General features: G+C 39.7%; 1 protein-coding gene across 1 annotated transcript; it reads right to left on the reverse strand.

Annotated features, from left to right (window-relative positions):
* Positions 1 to 4,527: 4,527 nt before the first annotated feature.
* MTPAP (mitochondrial poly(A) polymerase) lies at positions 4,528 to 18,602 on the reverse strand. The gene is made up of 9 exons (XM_085050436.1): positions 18,452 to 18,602; positions 16,564 to 16,736; positions 15,759 to 15,992; positions 15,187 to 15,411; positions 11,213 to 11,424; positions 8,541 to 8,767; positions 7,290 to 7,382; positions 7,123 to 7,196; positions 4,528 to 5,407 (listed from the first exon to the last, which is right to left on the reverse strand). The coding sequence occupies exons 1-9, from the start codon at positions 18,588 to 18,590 to the stop codon at positions 5,069 to 5,071; spliced, it is 1,716 nt and encodes a 571-aa protein (XP_084906562.1). The 5' UTR covers positions 18,591 to 18,602; the 3' UTR covers positions 4,528 to 5,068.

The raw sequence follows: 18,602 nt of genomic DNA on the forward strand, positions 1-18,602 counted from the left end.
AAAATACTATGGGAAGCGAAATATTTCTTTACAGATCAGATCAGACAAGATACGATGAAAAGACAATGAGGAGGGTGAAAAGAAGCAGGGAGGTCTCCTGCAAAAGAAAGCAAACCAATCCTCTGCTTAAAGAAAGTATGAGAAACAGGTCTGCAAAAGCAGTGGATCAAGACTTTCAACTAAGAGGATTTATGGAGAAGGAGATTTTATCTCCAGGCACAGGTTAGCCTCATATAAATCCTAACCCTTGTTTTAAACAAACTGACCCCAAATTACCCATGATGTTTAGAAGAATTTCGTACTAGAAGAGAACCTTGGTGGTAAGCAGGGTGAACCATTTGGAAGAGAGCTTTCCAGTGAACAGGATTGATTTCACTTTGAAAAACTTCGTAATTGTTTATTCAGCATATTTCCAAAGCAGCCCAGCTTGGAAATCTTAAACTTGCTTCAGCTGAACTTGGCATGGATCTTTAACTAGTTTGTTTGCAAAACTATTTTAAGAGAGGTTCTTTGTCTACCTTTTCTTTTTCCAAAGGTACAAAATTTTGTAAAGCAAAAACATAATCTGTATCTCTGGAGAGTATAAAAAAAACCCTGAACTTGGAAATTTGTTTCTGTGACGGAAAATTTTCTGTTCTAAGAACACAATTTCTCAATGACCAGAGACCCAGCACAAGCATGGAGCACAGAAAGGCTGCAGCTGAGAGAGCCTGACTGCTCTGGACCCAGAAGTGACATAGCACCACAAACGTGTTAGATCCACCTGGAACAAGCTCTGCTGGGCAGCAGCATCCTGTGCCACACTACTGCACTTGTGGAAGCAACAAGGTCCCAGAGACACAGCACTGTGCCCTAAGGTGATTCTGCACCTGCATCACTACCTCTGCGTGCTGTCATGTACTTTCTGGGACTTTTCTGCCAGTGCAATATACCAGCCTGATACTCACAGCCTCTTCTTTTCCTGCAGAGCCTTTTAGAAATTAATTTTTAGCCAGGATTTGAGTGTCACAAGGACTTTGCAAGCTGTATGTGCACAGTAGCCATATCAAAGCAATCAGCTAGAACAATAAAGAGGACAACCATAACCCCCAGTTATGGCAGGCAGCTTGTGGTCATGGATTAAGAGAAAAGGATACAGTGACAGAAACAAAAGGTTTTGTATTAATCTCAAGAATAATAAAAAATTGTGAACAGGTATCCACCTAAAATTTACAGACATGTGACAGCCTGGGGAACCAGCAGGAGGAACTAGAGCTCCTTGTGCTGTTACCACAACACTGTTGGAATAACGGCTATGATAGGAGTGCTTGCATGTGATAGGAGCACTGTGATGGATGGACTGACAATGGATGGATGAATGGATGAATTCCTCTGGAAAGACAGGGAAAGAAGAAGGGAAAATTCAGGGTTTTCTTCTACATGAAGGAGCAGCTTGAACACTTGTAGTGGACAGCAGTCTGATTGAGAGCATGTATCAGAATCAGAAAAGAAGCCACTAAGGGTGACAAGGATGGGGCAGTATATTCCAGCCCAGCTCACCACAGTGATGGGGACAGTCGAGCACTAGAACAAGGCTATGCATTCTCCATCCTTGGAGAGATTTTCAAGGCCTGACTAGATAAAAAGTCCTGGTCTAATCTCACAGTTGATACCATTTAAGACAGCAACTGGACTAGGTTCAGAGTTCTCTCCCAGCCTGAAATATACTGTGATTCCAAGTCTAAAGAACAGAATCTGAGACAGGAACTGTAGTTTTGAAATGGAGGCAGAGGAATAGAGCATCTGCTCCCAGGCAAGAAGTGTGTTTTGTGACTGTGTCTTCACAAGCATGGCACTAGGATGCTCAGCCCAGGAGTCAGCTGTAGGCCAAGGCAGCAGATTCCCAGGAAGCTACAGAGGAATGATGGAACAGTGGCAGTTGCAGCAGAACCTATTCCTCCAACACTTGTGAGCATCAAACATCTAGGAAAATAAAAATAAAAATCCTTGGCAACAAATGTTAATTTTGAAGTTAATATCCCAAAGCACATTTTCTCAGGACAAGGAACTTCTGAATGTTTTCAGTTTCCCTAACCATTTAAGAGCCAAGAAATGTGAGTCTTGCACTAAAAAGTATTTCCAGTGAGGGAAAGGGGCAGAGGGGCAAAACTGTCTCATTCACTGGCACTCCTTTCCTGTGACTTCCCTAGCAGCCCACCATACAATACAGCAGATCAGCGCCAAGTTTGACAAGTAACTAAAACTTACTGCCTTGCTCTCACAGAGACATTGTTTACGTGTTTCTGGAGCATATGAATGAGCTCTCAAATCCAGATCACAATCATAGTCCTTTCTTGACATATATCCAGCTCTTGTTTTCAGTACCAGAACCATATTGATGGTTTCTAAATATCTTCAGTGTAAGACTGCTGCCCTCAGGAAATTACAATCATACCATCTCTCTTGATTTGATAAATACACCCCCTCAAGTCTTGATTCACTTCCCACAGTTGGCTTCAGTTTTGCTCAGCTCTTCTCCAGACACAGCTCATACTTTAGGGAAGCCCATGGTCAGCCTTTCAGCTGCAGCATCCTCTAGCAAAGCTGCCCACTGGGCTTATTTACATCATCAATGAGAGCTGACCCTTGAAGCCTCTAGGCTTCAGCTCCCTGGTCACCAGCTCCCTTGACTTGTAGATATCTGAAAAAATAACCTGTGCATTCCACTGCTACAATGCTTTTGGCTTCCTTCTCCTCTTTTCAGAAATTGGCCTGCAGCCATGACAAGGGTTCAGAACTATTCCCAAAAGGGACAGGCAGTCTAAACAGAAAAGTGATACTGAAAGGCACTGCATGTACAGTAACCATACTCTGCCCTGCCTTTTAAGGAATACTAAGCAGCTTCAACATCTATAATCACTTACAAATGCTTCAGCATGGCTCAACCATGTAACCAAAATACAAAATTCATTGTTATTTGTCTACAAGTGTCCTGCATCTATGTGTCAAAAGTCATATAAAATCTTTCCTACCTAAATCAGTGGATCACTGTGAATATAATGCAAGTAGGTACACACTGCCACAGTTCTGCTGCATGCGTCTGTCCCTGGTAACACATATTCTTATCATTGCACTATTATCCATTTGGTTAATGTAAAAAAAAAGAAAACTCACAAGTACTGCCATAATCTTCAAAAAGCTACTAAGTCTACTCCTGGGTAAACAGCAGAAAATGTACCTCTAGGTCCTGTAAAGATTAAGATAACAGCAGGCTCCTTACAGAATCTCTGTCAAGCTTGCTATCAAAGGCTTTGGGTTTGCACCAATAACAAGTTACAATAAACTTCATACCAGCCTGCAAAAAGAAGTTTTAATATCAGGATTTAGGTTTCAAATTCAAGGCTCAATCTTGAAGTTAATATGAGAATTAATTTCAGCAACCATGATAATGACTATATGAGTCATTATTTAAGAAAACATTTATAAATCAGAAATGGACGCATATGAGTATTATTTTAAACTCTGAATAAACTATTACAGAATTGACCTGAAGTTCTAACCCTTTAGTTTGCCAACTCCTAGAAGATACTTTTCCTTGCCCAGTTTTTACATGTACTTGGAAGTATGCACTATTGCCCACAGTATTTCCAATGAATAACATATTAGAGAAAAGAGAAAACACAGTTATAAATTGTTCAGATTATACCATTAGAAAAACGTCTACACACGCTCATATACCACTGCAATATTAAAGAATCTAAAAGTATTGAAAATGAAGCAGTAATCATAAAGACTGATGTTGCATCTATATGATAATCTCTGAATACAGTAATTTCCTTTACAGAATTTCTGTTAAGAATAAAGAAAACACTGTGGAATTGCTAACAGTGCTACCATTTAGTCTTAATGCATGAGTGGCTCTCCAACTGGACAGGTGAAATACTCACAAATATTCTTTTAAAATTTGATATTTGCCTGCTCTCCCATTTTCCTTTCTGATTTCCTTCCTTCCCTCCTCTCTCCTCCTTCCTCTGAAATGACTTTTTTTTTTGTGGCAGAAGGAAACAGCACTCAATGTTCTAAGTCAGTGAAAAGCATTGACTCTGCTGGCCCAACTTATCTGCAAGGGGGACAATCACTGTTCTGCTGAATCTATGGAAACCAAGACAAGATTGGAAATAGGACTCCAGCATAATACATGACTCTGTGGATCTCTGCATCAGACAGATCCCTCTGCAAGAATGCTTTGATGTCACCTAGTAGGCAGCAGCTTTGGGGAGAGTGATAAAGCAAGAAGGGCATGCAAGAACCCCTGCCTGAACCTGAAATACAGGTTTAAAGTGAAGCTGAAGGCAAAATAAGAAACAAGTGTGGGTGGGGACCAGTCTATGGGTATTCTATGGGTAGAGAAAACAAAGGAGAATTGACTAAAGACATTTGAACAGGTAATAAACACAAGTTCAAACCCATTTCTCCAACACAAAACAGTTGTACTATCCTTGGAGAGCTGTGGTAGTAAAATGCTTTATGAAACTGCACACCCTACTATCTAATTCCATTTTCTTTATTTTGTCTTGGCACTATCTACATGAATGGAAAACAATTGCAAAAATAGTTACATGCACTTGGGTTTTACTGGCTTCCAAAACATGACTGGATTGGAAACAGCGGTTCCAACACATTTATCTTCTTTCAAATTGTGGTCTCATGGAAAGGTGGTTGTGTCTTGAGCTTTTAATTAGCATATCATTTGTATGCTAGCCAACAGAATTCCCAAAGGCTTTTCCCCATACTGCTCCTGTCAGCCTTTTTTACAGAAGAGTGCCCAGCTGAAGACTACTTCCAAAACGCATCTGTAAAACTTACATTTGAATACTTTTCATTCATAAAACAGATGGAAAAGGGAGGAGTAAGGAGAAAAATGTACCGAAAGAAAGCAGACCTATACAAAAATCATCACAATGAAAAACAGAGATTGTTTGATTCTCCATTCCCCATAATAGAAATATTAAAAGTAATGTTCTTTGGACAGCGTGTCACATTCAATTCCTAAAACAGAATATTAGCTACTGCATTTCTGTGCTTCAAGTCATTTTCCCACTGCTTTTTGTTGACTGTTTGCATTATTTAACTTTAAGGAGTCCAAGAGGCTTCTGATCGTTTCACTTCCTATTCCTTTCATCCTATTCTTCATCCTTCTGGAACTACTTTTTCCAAATGGTATCAGTAGTGCTGCCAGTCCCCAAGGTTCTTTATCGATCATTTGCTGAGTTTTATCTTCCTTCTGTAACATCCAGGCACTTTCTCTGGCCATAGCTATAAATTTCTCCAGCTGTGGCTGATTAACATTCTTGCTGATATTAAGGTCTTGTTCAAAGGGATTCCAGATATAAAGAGGGGACGACTCAGGCTTATTTACTTCCTTTCCCTGCAGACAGTACAAAGAAAAACCCGAAGTTGCATACGTGCATTGTAGGCTGAGCAAATAACAAATCACTCAAGTTATAACATTAGCATTAAAAGTGTTTTGACCTTCTAGAGAACATTTTGCAAAACACCCAGTTGTTATTAATCAAGTTAATTTTTCTGTCAACCTGACTATGTGATTCTTGTTCTCTGAAACTTCTCAATGCTGGTTTTCTTTGCCACATTCAGCTTAGATTTCCTTCAAGGTAAAGAACACACAACTACAGCTTAACACATCTTTCTGGCCATTCTCCTATTTGCTTTCCAACAAAACTCAGATCTCACCCATTGCAACCTCCTACCCCTAATCTCCACTTGTGTATGGGCAGCATCAGTGCATCATATTAACCTGAACTTATTAAGTCCAGTTTGATAATGTATTGCAAGCATTTAAACTGTTCAAACCTTTCCTCCCACAGTGCTCAGAGAGCTCACAGAGCTGGTGTAACTGAACAGCAATGCTGCCTTGGCTGAAATTCCTCCCAGTTTGGTCTGTCTTTTAAGCACAGAACTACTCAGGTCATGGTCCACTGTTCAGCACATGGTGTAGTACAAGACAAGTAGCTGACAACTATGCAGTCTGCTATTCAAATGCACTTCTATCTCAGTACTTATCAGTGTTTCTTAGCTGACTGGTTTTGTATTGCAGAACATATTCAAGCCTTTCCACCTGGAAGCTCCAGCACGAATCCACCAGCTATTGCTGGTCCAGGAAGTGTCTATGTACACATTACATACTCTTGCCCCAGGGCCAGCCAAAAGGACTGTCAGAAAAACAGCAGTGCAGATACCTCCCCTGACTAGCTCAGGCTCCAAATGTGTTTTTGCTTGCCTTTTTAAGGCTTAATAGCAAACAGGAGTTCTCCACCTAAATAAATCCAATTCTACATCAACCTGCAAAAAGAGCTCTTATGCCAGTGATCCATAGTGCCCACACAGGAAGCAGAACACAAACGAGCATCCACACATCAGCACAGCACTGAATCCCCCATTCCGGAAGCAGCCCAGCAGGAACAGGTGTGAGTTACAGTAGTTACATTTTCATGTATTTCTATTATACTGGCATACACACACAGATCAATAGGAAAACTTAAACATATAAAGCAAACTAAAGTGATAGCACAGAATTATCATGCTATGGCACGCTTACTGAGCTGCTGTACGGTTACTGCAGGCTGATACAAACTGCAGTAGAAAACTCCAGTGTCAAAAGCATCCCCAGAACTCAGCTGTGAGTTTTAATGCAGGCTCTGGTTGGGTCTGGACTCCCAAGTTTAAATGCAAAGTCTGTTGGCGCACAGGGTTTGTCACAGACTTTTGCTATGACTGACATTATGACATTTTAAGTTTTCTTCCCACAGAAGGAAAATATCTTCAATGTTTTAAAACTGCTACTTTTATTACAGGGCTTTCTAGTAAAATCACACTGGCTGTGTATCAGTTTGTGCTTTCCAGCATATCCAAGTAATGACACTGTAAATGATCTTAATGGAATTGAAAGTTCTTTGGCTTCAAGAGCAAAACACTCCTCCTTCACAGAAAGGACTCCATTTCTATATAAATGTAGTTTTTCTGTACAATTAAAAATGACAGAAATTGTTGCTTAGCATATGTAGTTTGTCAAATGGCAGATTGAGAGATTCAATTGATAACAATGAGCAATTAAAATCCATTTACCTTTCGAAGATTTATGGAATTCTTTCTGAAATCAAAGTTTCCAAAATATTCAAAAAACTCACCCAGCAACACATCTAAGGGAAAGAAAAACAAAGGCCATCAGTAATATTAAGGAAAAGTTTATTTTCAATATGCTCATAAAACAAAATTGATGGAGATTTACCTACCAAGTGTTTCTGTATTTTTTGTAGGTTTAATCTTCCTTAAATCACTAACAAATGAGCAATCATATCCTCCAATTATATGCTTGTCTTTTTCACCTGAAAGAAAAATTTTGGGCACATTTCAAACAATAAACAATAAATGCCACAGTATTTAACAAAATTCAGAAAACAAACATGACTGAAAACAATGCTACCATATTACATAAATCAAATTAGGAATTCACAAGTGAACTTTCAGGTTCAACCTAAGTGGTAAAAGAATTAAAAGAAAATAGTCTACAGATGGGCAAAGGAAAAGCATCATGAGTAAATCCTACATGAATAAGATAAACGACATTGTCATATCTCTGACAATGCTTTTTATAAGTAACAAACATGGTATCTCTGCATAGAGGGCTGTAGCATATGCTAAACAGCACAACTCTCTGAGGTTATTACCCACATGAGGGTTTCAAAATAGTCAGACCCAGTGTCCACTGTCTTTTTCTGAAAAACTTCAGAGAATTAGGAATACTCTTGTAAAATATCAGAACACGAGTTTTGTGTATAAAAAATTCCACAGAATTCTGATGGAAATGTTTAAAATTATTTTAAAGCAACTGAGCACAGACCTTTTTCTCCACTGAAAGCACTCAAAGCTTCCAAGGAAGCATGTCAATAAGCAGAAGACATGAGTGAGGAATCAAGAACTTGAGGTGTCATTCTCTATGCTTTCATACAATTCACTGAAGATAACACACTCTGAAAGCTGTGTATGAAACAGCCAGAACAGCTTGTTTGTGGAGATATAAGAATTATTCGCAAACGGCCTGAACAGTCTCAAGGATATTATAAAGTGGAGGAAAAAAACTACAGTCTTTCTTTTAAGCATTTGATATCTATAAAACAATACACATCATATCAGTCTCTACAAAATCCTTAACTCCAGAAACACAACCCTACAAGTCTTCTAAATAACAAAAATAAAAAATCAGCATAGGAGCACTGAAGAGATAAATTACTTTTAATTATCTAAGGTATAGAATAAGTTTAACCTCTCTGACTAGAATTCAGTATTGTATTGAAAATCGATTTATTTTGCCTTTAAAGATTCATTATTTTCACTAGAATTTACATATAAAATGTGTGTGTTCACTTAAACTTAAGGCACACGTAATATCCATCAGCATTTGAGAGCATAAAAAATTTTTTGGGGTTTATTTATCTGTTTAGAGAAAATGAATGTGCAATAAACACAGAAACAGCTGTGCTTACCTGCCAGTTCTTTAAGCTGGTCTAGTGTAGGAATGATAGGTGGCGATCTCCTTTGCAGAAAGAACATGACCATCATGGTCAGGGAGAAGTTTGTAATCCAGGTACCAGGAGCACTGTTTGTAAGTCCATGAACACGGGCCCAGCATCGTATAGTGAACACCAATGCTCGTACGCGGGAATCAAGACAGCCATAGATATACAGGAGTTCTGAACTTCTTATAGCAATGCTGAGGAAGAAATGAGAAGATGTGTAAATAATGAGAGAATTATGAAGTATCAGGTGCAGTGTTCATTGTTCAATATAAGAGAAGAGGGCACCCATTAAAAAAACCCCAACTTTTACACATTTTAAAAAACAGAAGAGAATCATAGAACAGTAGAATGCTTTGGATTGAAACACCTGAATTGTCCAGGATCACACACCTGGTAGTTTCCCATAGTAGGAAAGATACAGTTCTGGGTAAATAATAACATTGCATTTGCACTGTTTCCTGTTTCCCTGTTCCACATCACAGTGGGAGGAAAAAAAACCCCAAAAATAAAAAAAATCACCATCAAGTACTGTGGAGTCAAACTATGCAGAACTGAGGTAAAAATGGTAATTTAGCCACAACTGTCTTTGAGGTACATTAGTTAGTATCTCTACCCTAATATATAATAAAATATAAATGGAACTTCTTTTACAGCTTTTATCTGAAGAGATAAAAAGCTACACTGAAAAATAACCTAAGTCCAGAGACACAATGAAATCCACAAAACAAGTCAGTTTGGTAATTTTCAAATGATTACTGCTTAGTTGAGCTGAAAAAACAACTAATCTGGAAGGATAAAGATTTTCAGATGGATCAGTTTTTGATCTCCTTATTCACACTGTTATACAATCATTAATATATTGTACAAATGGGAGGGCAAGGAAAAGTAGGAAAAAAATGGAATTACAGTACGAGAGTAAAACTTTGGTTCAGTTTTAGCCTGAAGTGCTAAAAATTGTTCTAAAAATTCAGCACAGCCTTTTGGGGATATTTACTAGGTCAAAATTTTGTAACACCTGGACTTCTGAAATTTCAGCTGTGAGGTGCTTTATGGTATCCAGAGGGATTTCCTTCTAGTAAAAATGATAACAAGACAAGCAGTCCCAACCAGTCAAACCACCAGCAGTGAATTACAAGGAAGCTTGTACAGAATTACGTGGTGACTTTCACCGTGGCCACATATAGAGAAGTAATTTTATTGTAAGAAAATTGTTCAATACTGTCTTAACAACTCCTGCATATTCTGAAACAGAACTTTGGGTAATTCAGAAAACTGAGTGTATCTGATCTGATTGTATCTGATGCAGACATCACAAAACTGCACTAAACTCGTATCACAGAATCACAAAATATGCTGAGTTGCATGGGACCCACAAGGATCATCGATGCCCAACTCCTGGCCCTGCACAGGACAGCCCCAAGAGTCACACCATGAGCCTAAGAGCATTCCAAAAGCTTTTTGAACTCTGTCAGTTTTGGTGCTGTGACCACTGCCCTGGGAAGCCTGTTCCAGTGCTCAACCATCCTCTGGCTGAAGAACCTTTTCCTAGGATCCAACCTAAACCTTCCTACACCTTCCCTGACACAACTTCAGGCCATTTCCTTGGGTCCTGTCATGGTATCCTGAAGGATAATCACTCATATTTTTATATTTTCCAACAACAATCAAAAGGGTCAGTAACTCATTTTTGGCTATGTACACTCATGCCAGGGTTGTTTACTGGAGGGAGGGGATTATTTCTGACTAAATCACGTGACAGCACAGCCCCCAGGGACAGCACAGCCCCCAGGGACAGCACAGCCCCCAGGGACAGCACAGCCCCGAGGGACAGCACAGCCCCCAGGGACAGCACAGCTCCAAGGGACAGCACAGCCCCCAGGGACAGCACAGCCCCCAGGGACAGCACAGCCCCCAGGGACAGCACAGCCCCGAGGGACAGCACAGCCCCCAGGAACTGCACAGCCCCCAGGAACTGCACAGCCCCGAGGGACAGCACAGCCCCCAGGGACAGCACAGCCCCGAGGGACAGCACAGCCCCCAGGGACAGCACAGCCATGTCTGCTCTCCGCTGGCACAGAGCGGCATTGCTGGGCAGCCGGCGCCCCCTAGCGGCACTGCTCAGACAGCCCCGCGCGGCGGGAACACCGCAGGCTGCCTTCCCGACACCGGGAATTCACTCGGCATCCAAGGGGTCTTCCCAACAAACAGGTGTATGCAGGCATTTAACGAGAAGAAAAGGACACCAAAATAACTAGGAACCAAAGCACTAAAAATTAGTATTCTGGAGCTGCTTATTCTGAAGAGTAATCAAGAAAGGCTGTGTAAATGCCGAAGGGAAAAAATAGTTAACGAACACTCACTGCCTTCTTTCAATTCTTTTTAAGACAACCTTATTGCATAGACTGGGTTTTGAGTCTTCAACTTCAGCTAGCAAGTATTTCCTATGATGGAGAAAGATAACTTAAGGACATCAAAATCTAAGCTCTAGAAGTCAAAAAATATCCTTTTGACTTTCAGAGCCAACATTCTGATTTGTTAAGAACACGGAAAGGAGAAGACTAAACAGTTGTTATCATAGATTTTCAGAACATTTAAAGTACATCAGAATTCTCTGCAAACTGTTTAAAACCAGGTCTCACCTGTTGCTCACTGACAGATCACACTCGAATCCTGTTGGTTGATGGAAAAATTTCACCAGAGGGCAGCGGGCATTGAGTATCTTCTGTACATTCGCACACCCAGGACCAAAATTATCAAGGCAATCACCAATCACTGAAAGAATCCTCTGAGTTGCTAATCTTTCTGATGGTAATCTTTTCATCTGATACTCCATTTCAAAGGGACCTTTTGGCTAACACAGAATTTTAAAAGCAAGCTGTTAGCTCTCGAATGAAAGAGACATTTGAAAGTACTTCCGACAGACCACAGAAATTTGCAGACAAGTTTGTACAACTAGAACTGAAAGACAAGAATTATTCAAAGCAGTCCACCAAACTTAAAATAGGTAAAACATATTGCTCACTCTTTTACACTCTTTATTGGTGATTCAATTTTTCCAGGTTAATAGTGATCAACTCACTGTAAAGATACATGCTCAAACAAAAGTATAATACTACTATATCTCACTATTGGCTAAAAGGAGTTCTGGAATTACCAGGAGAGCATAAATGCACCGACTGCAAAAGAGTAGCATACAATTAGAGAGGGGCAACACAACCAAATTACCATTCATTTCAAACTACCAGTAATTCCATTTCAAATCCTTGAAGAACAATGAATTATTAGTAAATCAAGTAGCAGGGTAAAGAAAAATGTCTTTTCATTTAAAAAAAAAGTTTAAAATTTTAGCATGCAAATTACTTCATCCTTCAAAACTAAGATAAAATTCTGTAAGACTTAATCATATCATATACAGTTTTACTGAAAGACAAAAAATATTGTGAAGATATATTCTAACATCAGAAATTAACTTTTCTGTAGGTCTTCATATTTTGATTTGCTTTATCTGTAGTTTTTACCTCAATAAAATACCTGTGAAATCTCTGTTTTCTTTATAGTCTGTGTTTTTAAGCCTTTTCAGCTAATTTTGCTTGCTAATCCAATACTTGACACTGATTTATCCTCCCCCTTGGAACATGTCACGGGTGAATGCATAGTATACAAACAAAATTACATCGACCCAACTAGTAACTGAGACAGAGCAGGTTACTTTTGCTGTCACCAAATTAGTGAACTCACAGACAGGTGAAACAATTCAGAAGTTATGGACTTTGCAACCTCTCCCATGAAGTCACTTCAGGTGCTGAATTTCTGAGTCTCTCTGGCAATCACCGAGGTGACTGTTCCTGCTCCCCTCCTGCCAATGGCTCCTCCTGTCAGCACGAGTGGTGAAACATGCCAGGACAGAGGCTCCTAATCCCATCTGGCTGCTAGGCTGCATGCTGCAGTAGGACTGGCTCCAAGTGAAAGGAGCCTGTAACTATCAACATCGAGGTAATTAACAGGAAAAATAAAGATAAGGACTCAGCGGCCATATAGGGGTGCTGGTGTTGATAGTCATATTCGTAACAATATGAATAAAACCACAATAGGCCTTTCCAGACAGCACCTCACTATCTTTCAAAAACTGAATGAAGACTTTTTTGTAATGATGGAGTAGATACTCTTACTCATTGACAGAACCTTCATATATGCTTTGGTGCTAGATACGGGGTTTGAAGTACTGATACACTTGCCCCAACACAGGTTCTTCCCCTACTCTTGCCATGTTACTCAAAAACAGAAAATAAGGTGAACTATTACTTGTGGGTAAATTGATACAGTAACCTAAGCAAGAAGCATAACTGTTTCAACAAAACTTGCTACTCTAAAAATACCACAGAGCCCTGTTTTAAGTCATTCATTAATCTCCCTAACTGCCCACATGTCATAGCTGTGGTCTAACATTGTATTGATAATCCACTCTTGATAAAGAATGTTATCACTTTTGCCCCTTTTTTAAATTTACAACTAGTAATCAGTTTGCCATAAGGCTCAAGAAAAGTTATTTCATGTAAATAGGTGCTGAAATGCCTGATTCTCCTCCATTGCTGGCACCTCCTGAAAGGCTACAAAAGTGAGGAAATCAGAAGATACTTTTTCTATTGTTGCTAAATTACTTGTAACTAAAGCTACCTCCCCTTTTTCTCCCCACAGTAATGTCTCTCAACCATCCACAGGCAATCACAGCTGCTAGTAAACTCAGTCATCATCAAATACTCTACATTTCACAACAGAACTTCTATCTCTACAAAGGCTACACAATAAAGAAAACGGCTAGTTACCAAACATGCTTTGAAAATAGATATTTTATACTTGAAAAGTATTCATTCAAAATTTAAGAGGTAACTTTACTATTTAAATGTAAAGGGTTCCTAGATTTTAACACTTCTGACACACACAATCTTTCTCTTCAGCTGACATATTTGCTTTCATTGGGTTTTATCACTGTAGTAATACTAAAATCTATATACATTTATAGATTATTTGAAGGGTTACTTCTTTAAAAGTAAATTACATGGCAATATACAAATTGTATCGAAAAGCTGAGAGAATTTTCAACCTTCAAAAGCTTAAGCCCATTGTCTTTTAAGGAAAACAGAGCTCGTTTTTCCCAAACTCCCTGTCACCACACAAATAAAACTTTTCTCAATATGAGAATTGCTTTATTATTAACTCAGAATCCATGAAGAATCCCAACTTCTCCACTGGGCATTTCTGACCTAATTCACCCTTTTTCCTATCCTGATTCTCATTATCTCTCTTTCCTACTTAATTCTCCAATCTTACAGGATACTTACCCATTCACAGTCAAAAAACAGTAGCAAGACATAAGATCCTTCCAAAAATGCCTGATCCAGTCCCTTCCTATTTTCTGTGCCTACATGCACGAGGCCCAAGATACAACATACTCTAAATAACCACTACAATTTGAAGCAGCTCAAATACAAAGCATTCACAAACTAAACTAAACCTGTGAAGTCAGACACATAGTGCAAGTTTCCAAATCACACCATGGGTAAAGACATGATTCAGATGAAATTTAGTATGTACACTGAAAAAGGCAAGACTGCTGACTGCATAATGCTTACTGGAGATATTGTAACCCTCAGCTTCTCAAGGTAGTGGCAAATTCTATGTTTTGGTCAACAAATTCAATTTCAAGACCCTATGCTTGCTTAGAAATCACTGCTTGTTTTGATGCTTACTGTTGTATTATCAATGAGGCTTTCAAATAACTTACCTTATGTAAAATACCTTATGTAAGGTACCTTATGTAATGTCTGACAACTGAAAGCATCTGCGTTGTTGATCTGGCTCAGTTCCTGTTTGCTCCTGTGTCCTGGTCCCCAGAACATCTACAGTTCCCACATGCCAGCTCAAACTCAAGCTCCTTTCAGAATTAAGCCAACTAATTCCCTTCACAATGAAAATCAGGCTAACATGGGAATTTTCTCTGGACAGTGTGTCACCTGCAACCATTCACCATTACTATCCCAGGTCCTGAGCTTTCACACCTCCACACACACAAAGTGTGTGTATAAATACATACACAGCCCAGTACAAAACCCAGTAATTTTCCTGGAGCAGTAAGTCATCTCTTTAAGGTAAGGAAAAGAACCTGACAACCCTCCCAAAATATAGATGTGAGCAGGTGCACAAGCTTACTCTGCTTTAGGACACAGAGGACCCTAAAAAAACAAAGCCAAGTTTTAACAGAACATGGCTGAAGCCCAGAAGCTACAGAGAAGAAAATGCAACAGTAGAATGGGAAGGTCTGACTCTGCTGAAACAATTTGAGAGGATGAGGGTTTTTTTCATAGTGAAATTCACCCTAATAGTACAAAATTTACGTAAACACCAAATAATTTTCTTCCTATTGCAAAGATCTCTTCCATGTCACGTTCATTATTTCAAAGTTTTCAAATCCAAACATTCAAATAAACTTGTCCACATTCTATAGTAAGAACACATGTAAAACCTAAATAAAAATAAACTGATTCCTGTGTGTGAAACAGTAAATGAGCTGCTCTGCTGAAGAAATCCAAACTGAAGATGTACACCATAATCTTACCATTTTTGTAGCATGCTTTCGTGTATCACAGAAGTCCAAAAACATGTCCACATCAGATCCCAGTTTGCCAAATGTGTTGACTGAAGAGCCAAATGGCTTTACAGTGCTGTCTGGGAAATATGCACGTGTAAAATCCCGAACCAAAGAACAGGCCAGAAATCGGAGCTTGATGTTTTCTTCTGTAAGCTGATGCTCATTCAGTAGAATGTACATCTGACTGCTTATCTAGTTCAGAAAATAAACACTGTAAAAATACAATGACCCATCTTCTACCTATAAACATATATTTTAATCTACTTAATGCAATTAGAAGGTTATTTTTTTAATTTCAAAAAGGTTTCTTTCATATAGAGAAATTATTTTCACAATAGTAATAACAATAAAATAAATAATTCATTATTTATTTCAGTGTAGGAGAACCATTCAATGTAGGAGAATCATTCACATAAAATTCTAATATGTTACTTTTTTAATAGAAATAAATTGCTTTATAAATTTCACATGCCCACTTGCAAATCTGAAATGAACATGGTTCATTTTTAATTAAGAGAGATCTAGAAACGTCTACTTACGCTGTCTGCAAGACAAAGCTTTTGAATAAGGTCTTTCACTGGAATGTGACTCTGAGGAGAAAAGTGAAGTGGTGTCTCTTCAACATGTTGACCCACTGGATTTTTCAGTGTGAAAGTAAAAAGTCTTGATTTAAATGGGACAACATGATGCTCTGAAGCACTTGGGATTCCAACAGCATCCTGCAACGAGGCTATACTGCTCTTTTCTGAAAACTCTATTAAAGCATTGATGCCCTAAAACATTAAGAATGGAAATACAAGGTTAGAGAAATGCATAAAATGATTGAATTCATTGTACTGATATTATTCAGATGTTTCTGGGGCTACTAAGACAGATTAATCAAACAGCCCTGAAGTCAAATGCTAGGTTCAATATCTCAACACATTTTAGATGCTTTTTTCACAAGAGTTTAAAAGTATTTAGGAAGTGCTACTCTTGGCATTAAGCACTAAACATAAAAGTTCTGAAATATATTAATCTTCACAACTAAAATACTCAAGAAACACATAAAAAAGAGCTATCTCTATTGTCAGAACAATGAACAGTGCTATATAAAAGTTTCAAAGACAGTGCAAAACAGGTTGCTGGCTATTCCTTAGAGGTGTTGCTTTGCTGACTTACGAACAAAAATCAAGTGCTCAGCAGCTTGTGAACATTAGCACAGATGAAAATTGGTTTAATGTACTAATTGTAGATAATTGTATATAATAAGCTTAACTCATGTGTGAGGCCTGAACCAAATTTTCTTTCTGGTATTCCTTTTTATCTAAGTCTAGATTTTAGTTTACATTATTAATTACTTACACGATTTTCAAAAAAGAAATGACTCCTAACATTTCCATGACTGGATAAGTACTGCAGTAATTTTTTTTCATTAAGTTTTGATGGGCACTTAATTAAAACAGTCCGTTCAGCTTGATCCAGTCGTTCTGTCTGGACTTCAGCAAAAGTCTTTATCCTGGTACTGACTTCAGCATCTGTGAAAAGAAACAAGTATCAAGGCTTGTACAGAAACAGAAAGATGATTTTAGTACACTTAATCTCTTCCTCTGGATTGAACAACTGAACAAAGGTTTGTCCTGGATCTCCAGGATCATGGCAGCAAAAATGAAAAGAATGAAGAACAATGAAGAAGGAATGAAAGAAAGAAATGTAAGTGTATTTCTCTCACAAATGCATACATTTGTAATAACAAGGAGTAGGAAAGGTAGGAAGAAACAATACTGACTTGACTTGATGCCACAGGAAGCTTCATATTACAAGGAATCTTTGTTCTTTAATTTGCTGTTCACTATCACTTTGCACACACATAGGCGTCTGGAAACACCAGCAAGGCTGCAAGGCAGGTCTAGACCATTGGCAAGCTTCAGTTAAATTATAATCTCTCTTCACTACCACAAAACCAGCACTGCGGAACAATTCAACACTTGCTATTTTTACAACTCAGCATCTTCCTTTACAGTAAACTCCTACTCAAAATTTTCACTTAATAATACACTTTCATCTACTCCACTACAATAAACCCACAGATCAGTCATATCTCATCACACTACTGGCAATGTGTATTCCTGCTGACAGTCTCCAGAATTCACATGGAATCAAGACATGTGAACACCCAGAAACACGGAACTTCTTCCTTCATTGCACACAGGCAAAAGGGCCATCTCCCAAGTCTGAAATCATGATCAATTCTCTGCCCAACTTTCAAACTAATCTATTGACCACATCACATCAGCAGAGCCTGTGAAGCTATTACCTGTTAATGCTTCTTTTTTGTCATTCGGATTGGGAAGCTGGGAAGCATTTCCCAGCAGCTACTATCTGCAACAGGAAGAGTCAACAGAAAGCTCTTTATTCCATGTTTTTGGTCATTAGGAACCCATGGGATATGGTGGCCTCAAGAAAACCTTAAGTATCATTACATGACAGTTGTTAGTATTACTTAATGGTATTTCTTTTTTTTTTAAACTCTTTTATTTTACAAGTTTATTAAGCTCTCGGAGAGGCTTGTAAACAACAACCGCAGTAGTTCTTTCAACTTAGTTTTATAAAGCATTTTCATCAGAAGACCAAGGAAACGCTTTCTGAAGATGATAAATATCACATTTTCCATACGAACAAAGAAGGATGAAGTGACCAAGATGCCGAACAGACAAGTCCCATGGATGAGTGACACGATCAGGTCTCTGCATTAGGCCAGAATGGATGTGATTTTTGCCTGATTTACTACCTGCACATCCTTAGTCACTATAGAGATTATGTGATCTGACAACTTCTCGCTCTGCTGTCCTTTGCAGACCGATGCACAGCAGCAATGGACACCACCTCTCACTAGTTCTGAGCTGAAGACACAGCGTCAGTCACACGTTTCCCATGTGCTTTTGAGGGGTCTCTCGGGATAAGCCCCGTCACTTGATTTACCTCTAGCTGGTATCTACGTGTAACAAACCGAGTCCCGGGCACTGACAGCGGACTGCGGCCTCCTGGGCTGCACCCCGGCAAGGCACAGCCGCCCTCCCTGCCCGGCCGGGCGGCCCAGGCCCTGCGGGGCTCCTCACGCCCGGCACTCGGGCATTGCCCCGGCGGGGCCGAGCGGGGCAGGCCGCTCCCCTCCGCACGCCCCCCGGCAGAGCCCGCTGTGCCGCACCGCGGCCCGCAGCGAACGCAGCGCGGCCCGGCGACCCGTGCCTACCTTCCGCCGGCTCCTCGGCAGCCGGCTGCGCGGCGGCGCCGGAGCGGCCGAGCCGGGCGTGCCCGCGGGCAGCGGGGCCCGGCAGGCTGAGGCGGCCCCGCAGCAGCGCCAGCGCCGGGCCTCCCGCGCGGAGCGCCATGGCAGCAGGGCC

Source organism: Lichenostomus cassidix, chromosome 2 (genome assembly GCF_008360975.1).
Source record: "Lichenostomus cassidix isolate B80296 chromosome 2, HeHo_3.0, whole genome shotgun sequence".
Lineage (NCBI taxonomy): Eukaryota > Metazoa > Chordata > Aves > Passeriformes > Meliphagidae > Lichenostomus > Lichenostomus cassidix.